Source organism: Chiloscyllium plagiosum, unplaced genomic scaffold (genome assembly GCF_037043375.1).
Source record: "Chiloscyllium plagiosum isolate Xiang-an unplaced genomic scaffold, Cpla_swu_hap1 HiC_scaffold_8, whole genome shotgun sequence".
NCBI lineage: Eukaryota > Metazoa > Chordata > Chondrichthyes > Orectolobiformes > Hemiscylliidae > Chiloscyllium > Chiloscyllium plagiosum.
Genome location: NW_028270146.1, coordinates 99,065,303 through 99,074,731, shown reverse-complemented (window position 1 = coordinate 99,074,731; position 9,429 = coordinate 99,065,303). Strand labels below are relative to the sequence as shown.

Genomic DNA, 9,429 nt, shown 5'->3' with positions numbered 1-9,429 from the left:
CTTCACCATACTCTGTAGCCTGTATGTGAAGGTTTCATTCCACTCAGGATTATTGGTATTGGGTATGGTTTTTGTTCTGTAATCAACTGCAGATGCCGTAGGGAGGTGCAAAGAAACATAACAGTCTGCTGCACGTACTGGGAACAATCAAATTTGAAACAATCAAAAGCCATTTCAATGCATGTTCAGGCATGTTATTGCACAATAGAATAGGCAGACAGCCTTGGTCCCTGCTACTCCTGCATATTAAAATTAGTTCAGCACTATTAAAAAATATCAGGAGTCTTAACTTATTACTCAAATGTATCAAACAAAATCTTGTTTGATCCTTTTTAGGAGGACCTTGTCGCACTGAGAACACCACATGCCTTTTCATTTCTATAAATAGGTACAGAGAAGCATATTATTATGCTAGTATAACAATTGTTCTGATTATATTTCAAAACACAAGCACCACCTTAAACATTTATTGCTGGCCACACACACAGTGGCAGCAGTGTGTACCAACTACAAGATGGGCTCCTTTGAAAATAGAGAGAGAGAGAGGGCCAGAGATTGGGGGTGGGGGGTGGGGTGGGGAGAGAGAGGAGGAGTAAGAGAGAGAGAGACAAAGAAAGAAAGATAGATAACGACAGAGCAAGACAGAAAGAGAGAGAGAGAGAGAGAGAAACAGATGTTAATTAATTCCTATCCCATATTGTTTAGTATTACTGTGATGCAAAATATCTGTTAAACTCCTCTACCATTTCCTTATCCCTCATAACTGTCTCAAGTTCATTTTGTAAGAGTCCTATATTCACCTTGACCTGTCTCTTCTATCTGATATATTCAAAGAAGCTCTTATTGTCAGCTTTTATTTTCCTTGCTAGATTGCCTTAATAGTTTATTTTCTGTCTTTATTATCTTTTTATTCCTCTTTTGCTGGATTCTGAATTTATCTCAGACTTCTGAGCAATCACTGACTTTTTCCTCTTTATATGCTTTTGCTTTCAATTTAATAATTTCCTTAACTTCATTGGTTAACCATGGCTGGCTTATGCTTCTCTCAATCTTTCCTCCTCTCTGGGATATATTTTTGCCATGCCACTGTTTAGGAGACTCTTTCTTAGAACTATCTCTACCTATGAACCAGTTGCCATAGTTACCCTTTTAAATTTGATTAACACAAGCAATATGAAGATCTAAGTCATCCATAATTATTGCTCTATCCTTTTTACATCCTCCTATTCTTATTTGTTGATTTACAGCCTCTCTCAGAGTGGCTAATGTTTGGGGGTCTGTACACTACATTTCCATCAATGTCTTCCTTTCCTTGCTGTTTTCGACCGCTGCCCAAGTGAACTCGACATCCTGTGAGCCTCGATCATCTCTCACAGCTGTGTTTATTTCATCAGCTATCCCTCCAGTCCTTCCAAAAAAATCAAATATCCCTCAATGTTAAGTTCCCAGTTTTTATCTCCTTAATGCCAATGAGATCATATTTATTTACCCCAATTTACACATTCACAGTTGATGTATCTTATTCCAAGTACTTCCTGCATTAGGACACAAAGCTTTTACGCTTGTTCTATTTTTGAATTTCCCACACTTATGATTTCTTGGTTCAATATGACATTCACGCATATTGACAGTCCCTTTTATATTGTGGTAACAATCAGCACATCACTGACCTGCAATCCCACTTTCTCCTCTACCTTTGATTTGATAGTTTTCCAGGTAAAAACAATGACTGCAGATGCTGGAAACCAAAGTTTAGATTAGAGTGGTGCTGGAAAAGCACAGCAGTTCAGGCAACATCCGAGGAGGAGTAGTTTGATAGTTTTCCACGCAACTGAATCCATCTCCTACTATTTAGCTTAAAGCCCTAGTTATGTGATTTGCCAGGACTGTAGTCCCAGCAGGATTCAGGCAGAGCCTGTCCCATTGGAACAGCTCCCTTCTTCCTCAGTACTGGTGCCAATATCCCAAACTTTGAGCCCATTCCTTGCACACCAATCTTTGAGACACATTTTTATCCTCTTTAATGTTGTTGACTCTGCCGATTATCTCATAGCTCAGGTAGTAATCCAGGCATGACCACCTTTTTGAATATGCTTTTTAATTTAGTTGTCATATTCCCTTAATAGAACCTTTATCTTCTTTCTACTTATATTGTTGGTGCTTATATAAAGCATAACAACTGGATCTTTCCCCTCCCACTCTTAAGTCCTTCTGAAGCCCAGATGAGATAGGCACCAGGCTGGTAACAGTCTTCAGATCTCTTGATCTTGGCCACAGAAAACAGTACCTGTTTGTCTGATTATACTATCCCCAATTACAACTAGATGTCTCTTTACAAACCTCCACCCCTCCATGGCTTCTTGTACCACAGTGGTGTGGTCAGTTTGCTTATCCTCCCTGAAGCCCCCACTTTCATCCACACAGGGAGAAAGAATTTCAAACCTGTTAGACAAGCTCAGAGCTGAGGCTCCTTTGACACTACCTCTTGAATTCCTTTGACTACCTTGCTCGTAATCAAATCACACCCTTCCTGCCCCTGTTCACTGACTGAGTTCAAGGTCATTAATCTAAAGGTGTGAACACCTCCTCAAGCACTGAATCCAAGTAACTCTGCCTCTCTTTTATCTTTGAAAGTTGCCACCCAGATAAATACTGCGGTGAAGAAGGCATATCGCGTACTGGCTTTTATTGGTAGAGGGATTGAGTTCCGGAGTTCTGAGATCATGTTGCAGTTGTATAAGACTCTGGTGCGGCCACATCTGGAGTATTGTGTGCAGTTTTGGTCGCCATACTATAGGAAGGATGTGGAGGCACTGGAACGGGTGCAGAGGAGGTTTACCAGGATGTTGCCTGGTATGGTAGGAAGATCGTATGAGGAAAGGCTGAGGCACTTGGGGTTGTTTTCATTGGAGAAAAGAAGGTTTAGAGGTGACTTGATAGAGGTGTACAAGATGATTAGGGGTTTAGATAGGGTTGACAGTGAGAATCTTTTTCCACGTATGGAGTCAGCTATTACAAGGGGGCATAGCTTTAAATTAAGGGGGGGTAGGTATAGGACAGATGTTAGGGGTAGGTTCTTTACTCAGCGAGTCGTGAGTTCATGGAATGCCCTGCCAGTAGCAGTGGTGGACTGTCCCCCATTATGGGCATTTAAGCGGGCATTGGATAGGCATATGGAGGATAGTGGGCTAGTGTAGGTTAGGTGGGCTTGGATCGCTGCAACATCGAGGGCCGAAGGGCCTGTACTGCGCTGTATTCTTCTATGTTCTATGTTCTCTCTGATGTGTCGCGATGTTCAAAGTTCAGACTCCAGCAAATTGCCAACTCCAGCTGAGCCAGAGTCCCTCAAACAACCAACACTTATGACAGATGTGGCTAACATGAACCACAATGGCGTCCACCAGCTCCCATATCATGCAATTACAACAGATTGCCTGGCCCTCCATCGCTTTTTAGATTACTTTTAGATTAGATTAGATTACTTTACAGATTAGATTAGATTAGATTACTTTACAGTGTGGAAACAGGCCCTTCGGCCCAACAAGTCCACACCGACCCGCCGAAGCGTAAACCACCCATACCCCTACATTTACCCCTTACCTAACACTATGGACAATTTAGCATGGCCAATTCACTTGACCTGCACATCTTTGGACTGTGGGAGGAAACCGGAGCACCCGGAGGAAACCCACGCAGACACGGGGAGAATGTGCAAACTCCACGCAGTCAGTCGCCTGAGGCGGGAATTTTATTATAGGTAATAGATTTTATTAATAGTTAATTTATTTCTTTTTAATTTCTTATGAGTTTTTAGTTTTTAATCTGAAAAATATTTCTCCTACTTGCCTTTAATGAGAAAGTACCTTATAATAACATAGTCAAATTAGTAGCTATTACCAACCAATAAACTTACAGTTTCCCTGTGCTGTCACCCTTTGTTTTCTGCTGGGCCTATTATGCTGGGCTTTAATTTATCCTGTTTAAAAGGCCTTAGAAACTATTAACCAAAAGAATAAAATACTTCTTCCCTGCATCACCAAATTTCTGAGCTGCTCCAAAATCCCAGAAGTATCTACACTCAATGTGGCTGTGCCTCACTCCGGATGTGATCTCTCCTTATTGATCCTGTGAAGCTTACTGATGATGGTGACTTTCACAATCATTATTTGTTTCCCCACCAGGTGAAACAGTGATCTCTGCGGTTACCAGCATTGAGATCCTAACATTAGTCTCTGGCAAGGTGGAGGAAGCCTCAGAGGATGCACCAAGATGTCTTTGTGCAGCACATAGCAACAGCATGGATGTATACACCTTTTATGGGTATGTTTAAGGCAGATGAAAAGGACACTCATACTGGAATGAACATGTCACAGCTGCAACTTATAAGACCAGCTGAGAGACTGACAGAATATAGGCCTTTAACTTTGAAGAATTAAGAGAGCTAAAAGAGGTCATGAGATATCCTTGGCGAGCAGGGTTAAGGAAAACCCCAAAGCCTTTTATTCATACATAAGGAGCAAGAGGGTAACGAGGGAAAGGGTGGGCCCACTCAAGGACAAAGGAAGAAAGATATGCATGGAGTCAGAGAAAATGGGAGATTCTTAATGAGTACTTTGAATCTGTATTCACAGAGGAGAGGGACATGGCGAATAGAACATAGAAGAATACAGCGCAGTACAGGCCCTATGGCCCTCGATGTTGCGCCGATCCAAGCCCACCTAACCTATACTAACCCACTATCCTCCATATACCTATCCAATGCCCGCTTAAATGCCCATAAAGAGGGAGAGTCCACCACTGCTACTGGCAGGGCATTCCATGAACTTACGACTCGCTGAGTGAAGAACCTACCCCTAACTTCAGTCCTATATCTACCCCCCCTTAATTTAAAGCTATGCCCCCTTGTAATACCCGACTCCATACGCGGGAAAAGGTTCACACTGTCAACCCTATCTAACCCCCTAATCATCTTGTACACCTCAATCAAGTCACCCCTAAACCTTCTTTTCTCTAATGAAAACAGCCCCAAGTGTCTCAGTCTTTCCTCATACGATCTTCCTTCCATACCAGGCAACATCCTGGTAAACCTCCTCTGCACCCGTTCCAGTGCCTCCACATCCTTCCTATAGTATGGCGACCAAAACTGCACACAATATTCCAGATGCGGCCGCACCAGAGTCTTATACAACTGCATCATGACCTCAGGACTCCGGAACTCAATTCCTCTACCAATAAAAGCCAGTACGCCATATGCCTTCCTCACTGCACTATTTACCTGGGTGGCAACTTTCAGAGATCTGTGTACATGGACACCAAGATCCCTCTGCTCATCCACACTACCAAGTATCCGACCATTAGCCCAGTACCCCATCTTTTTGTTATTCTTCCCAAAGTGAATCACCTCACACTTAGCTACATTGAATTCCATTTGCCACCTTTCTGCCCAGCTCTGCAGCTTCTCTATATCCTGCTGTAACCTGCCACATCCTTCCTCACTGTCAACAACTCCTCCGACTTTCGTATCATCCGCAAACTTGCTCACCCAACCTTCTAACCCCTCTTCCAGGTCATTTATAAAAATGACAAACAGCAATGGTCCCAAAACAGATCCTTGCGGAACACCGCTAGTGACGGCACTCCATGAAGAAACTTTGCCATCAACTACTACCCTCTGTCTTCTTCCATCCAGCCAATTCCTAATCCAAACCTCCAACTCACCCTCAATGCCATATCTCCGTATTTTCTGCAGTAGCCTACCATGGGGAACCTTATCAAACGCCTTACTAAAATCCATATATACCACATCTACCGCTTTCCCCTCATCAACCTCCTTCGTCACCTTTTCAAAGAATTCAATAAGGTTTGTGAGGCACGACCTGCCCTTCACAAAACCATGCTGACTATCCTTGATCACATTATTCCTATCCAGATGTGCATAAATCCTATCCCTTACAATTCTCTCTAAGACTTTGCCCACAACAGAAGTGAGACTCACCGGCCTATAGTTACTAGGGTTATCCCTACTCCCCTTTTTGAACAAGGGAACCACATTTGCTATCCTCCAGTCTTCTGGCACTACTCCAGTAGACAAAGAGGACATAAAAATCAAGGCCAATGGCTCTGCAATCTCCTCCCTTGCTTCCCAGAGAATCCTAGGATAAATGCCATCAGGCCCAGGGGACTTATCTATTTTCACCTTTTCCAGGATTTCCAACACCTCTTCTCTACATACCTCAAAGCCATCCATTCTACTTATTTGTGACTCAGTATTCACATCGACGACAATGCCCTGTTCCTGAGTAAATACTGAAGAAAAGTATTCATTCAGTGTCTCCCCAATCTCTTCCGCCTCCACACGCAACTTCCCACTACTATCCTTGACTGGACCTATTCCTACCCTAGTCATTCTTTTATTCCTAACATACCTATAGAAAGCCTTAGGGTTTTCCCTAATCCTACCGACTAAGGACCTTTCATGTCCCCTCCTTGCTGCTCTTAGCTCTCTCTTCAGGTCCTTCCTGGCTACCCTATAACTCTCAATCGCCCCAATTGAACCTTCACGTCTCATCTTGAGATAGGCCGCCCTCTTCCATTTAACAAGGGATTCCAATTCCTTATTAAACCACGGCTCCCTCGCACGACCCTTTCCTCCCTGCCTGACAGGTACATAATTATCAAGGACACTCAATAGTTGCTCCTTGAGGTTAGGGTTAGATCTTTGATTACTCTAAGTCAAGTCGGCATAAGGAGGGTGGAAATGTTGGGCCTTCTAAAAGGCATTAAGCTGGACAAATTCCCAGGTCCAGATGGAATCTATTCCAGGTTACTGAGGGAAGTGAGAGAGGAAATAGCTAAAGCTTTAACAGATATCTTTGCAGCATCCTTGAACACGGGGGAAGTCCCAGAGGACTGGAGAATTGCTAACGTTGTCCCCTGTTTAAGAAGGGTAGCAGGGATAATCTAGGTAATTACAGACCTGTGAGCCTGACGTCAGGAGGAGGGAAGTTGTTGAAGAAGATACTGACGGATAGGATACATATCCATTTGGAAGAAAATGGGCTTATCAGTGATAGCAGCACATTTTTGTGCAGGGAAGGTGGTGTCTTATAGACCTAATAAGAGGTGACAAAGTTGATTGTTGAGGGAAGGGCTGCATATGTCATATACATGGACTTTAGTAAGGCATTTGATAAGATTCCCCATGGTAGGCTGATGGAGAAGGTGAAGTCGCATGGGGTCCAGGGTGTTCTAGCTGGATGGATAGAGAACTGATTGGGCAACAGGAGACAGTAGTAGTGGAAGGGTGCTTCTCAAAATGGAGATCTGTGACCAGTGGATGGCAGAGAGTCCCTGGAGTCTCATTGCAAAAATATATGGTGGGATTCATTATATAGTGACATTATTGCGCTCAGTTCTTTTTAATATTGGGACCACTGTTGTTTGTGATATACATAAGTAATTTGGAGGAAGGTGTAGGTTGCCTCATTAATAAGTTTGCAGATGACACTAAGATTGGTGGAGTAACAGATAGTGAAGGGGACTGTCAGAGAATACAGCAGAATATAGATAGATTGGCGAGTTGGGCAGAGAAATGGCAGATGGAGTTCAATCCGGACAAATGCGAAATGATGCATTTTGGAAGATCCAATTTAAGAGAGAACTATACAGTAAATGGAAAAGTCCTGGGGAAAATTGATGTACAGAGAGATGTACATGAGAGAAAATTGATGTACAAGACGACATATGACATGCTTTCCTTCATCAAACGGGGTATTAAGTACAATAGTTGGCAGGTCGTGTTACAATTGTATAAGACTTTGGTTCGGCACTTTCGGAATTCTGCATACAGTTCTGGTCGTCATGTTACCAAAAGGATGTGGATGCTTCGGAGACGGTGCAGAGGAGGTTCACCAGGGCTGGTATGGACGGTGCTAGCTATGAGGAGAAGTTGAGTAGATTCAGATTATTTTCATTGAAACGACGAAGGTCAAATGGGGATCTGATTGAGACCTACAAAATCATGGAAAGTTTAGACAGGGTGGATAGCAAGAAATCTTTTCCCAGGAAAAGGGGCAGCAGCCTGTCTCCAGCACACCAAAGGGGAGCACGACCCTAGAGCATCCATCAAAGAATTGCGAAAACACATTATATACAAATGGGTTCATAAGGTCTTTTTGTGTGACTGGAAAGTGATTACTTCTATTATGGACTAATGACAGGAAGGTATGCATTGCTGCTCTGACTCCATTTGTGTTTCATCCGAATGGTATCCAGGTTAAGGATTTTCAGCAACTGAATGCTATAAACAGATTTGGTGTTTCAGTGGGTCCCTGTGAATTTGATACCTCACCATTACCACATGCGCAGGCTTCCCTGGTACTGAGAAGTGGGAAATACTAAAAAGAACTGAGCGCAATAATGTCACTATATAATGAATCCCACCATATATTTTTGCAATGAGACTCCAGGGACTCTCTGCCATCCAATGCGTTTTGTACACTTGGTTGAGGTAATCAGAATGATATTGAGGTATTTAATGCTGAATTGTTGGGGCACAGTACAGGAAATTGTACCGGTGAGGAGGAAGAGATAGGGCACTGCGAGGAAACAAGCCTTTTTCTAAATTTTTCAAGACTCCTCTTGGCCATTTATTCAGAACTTTTTAAATGAAAAGGCAACTATGGGACCTACTTCTGTACAAAAGTTATGTTTGTACATACCAGATTAAGATGATGAAAATCAGAAACCGTATCTCTACAAATAAAAATACACAACTGGTATATCTCCAAGTAATACCTGCACATACATTTAGAGATTCACTGCATGCAAGAATTAGGGATTATTCATGTTAGTCTCCTTTGCTGTATATTGTGACTGGTTTTGTCAAGTAAAGGAGGTGAGAAAAGAATTTTCTGTGCAAACAAGAACAGGCCAATCTAGTTTTAAATACTATGAAAATAGTCAAGCATTCAAAATCTGACAGTATCCCAAGAAACAGTATACAAAATATTGATCTTATGGTCTCAGGTTATACAAACGTTTGAAGCATGGTGAACTGCTATAGGTTAAAGTAGCTACAGGTAAAATAGGTATCAACTGCTAGTACACAATTATTTCTACTGTTGTTCCAATTACAGGCACAACCTCTGAAAGTATCAGCAGATTCACAAATACACAAATAGATAAATAGGTAACTACTTACAGAAATCTCCTCCAACAATATTTTTTGCTCGTAGAATTTTCACAGATAAGTCATAGTAAGGATGACTCTCTTTCTGAAAAGGAAAGCAGCATTATTACCTAAAATCATGCAGTGAAAGTTGATGCCAATTAAAGGTACCAAAAAGTTAACTTTACTTGTCTCTCCACAGATGCTGCCAGGCATGTTGTTTTCTCTGGCACTTTCTGTTTTTTATCCTTCTATTTGAA

The 9,429-nt window shown here is 42.2% G+C and overlaps 1 protein-coding gene across 1 annotated transcript in view; it reads right to left on the bottom strand.

Annotated features, from left to right (window-relative positions):
- LOC122553857 (cytosolic phospholipase A2 zeta-like) overlaps nucleotides 1-9,429 on the bottom strand; it is a 138,464-nt gene that overhangs the window by 102,548 nt on the left and 26,487 nt on the right. The window contains exons 2-3 of the mRNA XM_087990162.1: nucleotides 9,203-9,275; nucleotides 1-137 (exon numbers count right to left, since the gene is read on the bottom strand). Coding sequence (XP_087846288.1) covers nucleotides 1-137; nucleotides 9,203-9,275 — 210 coding nt within the window. The remainder of the gene's footprint in view (nucleotides 138-9,202; nucleotides 9,276-9,429) is intronic.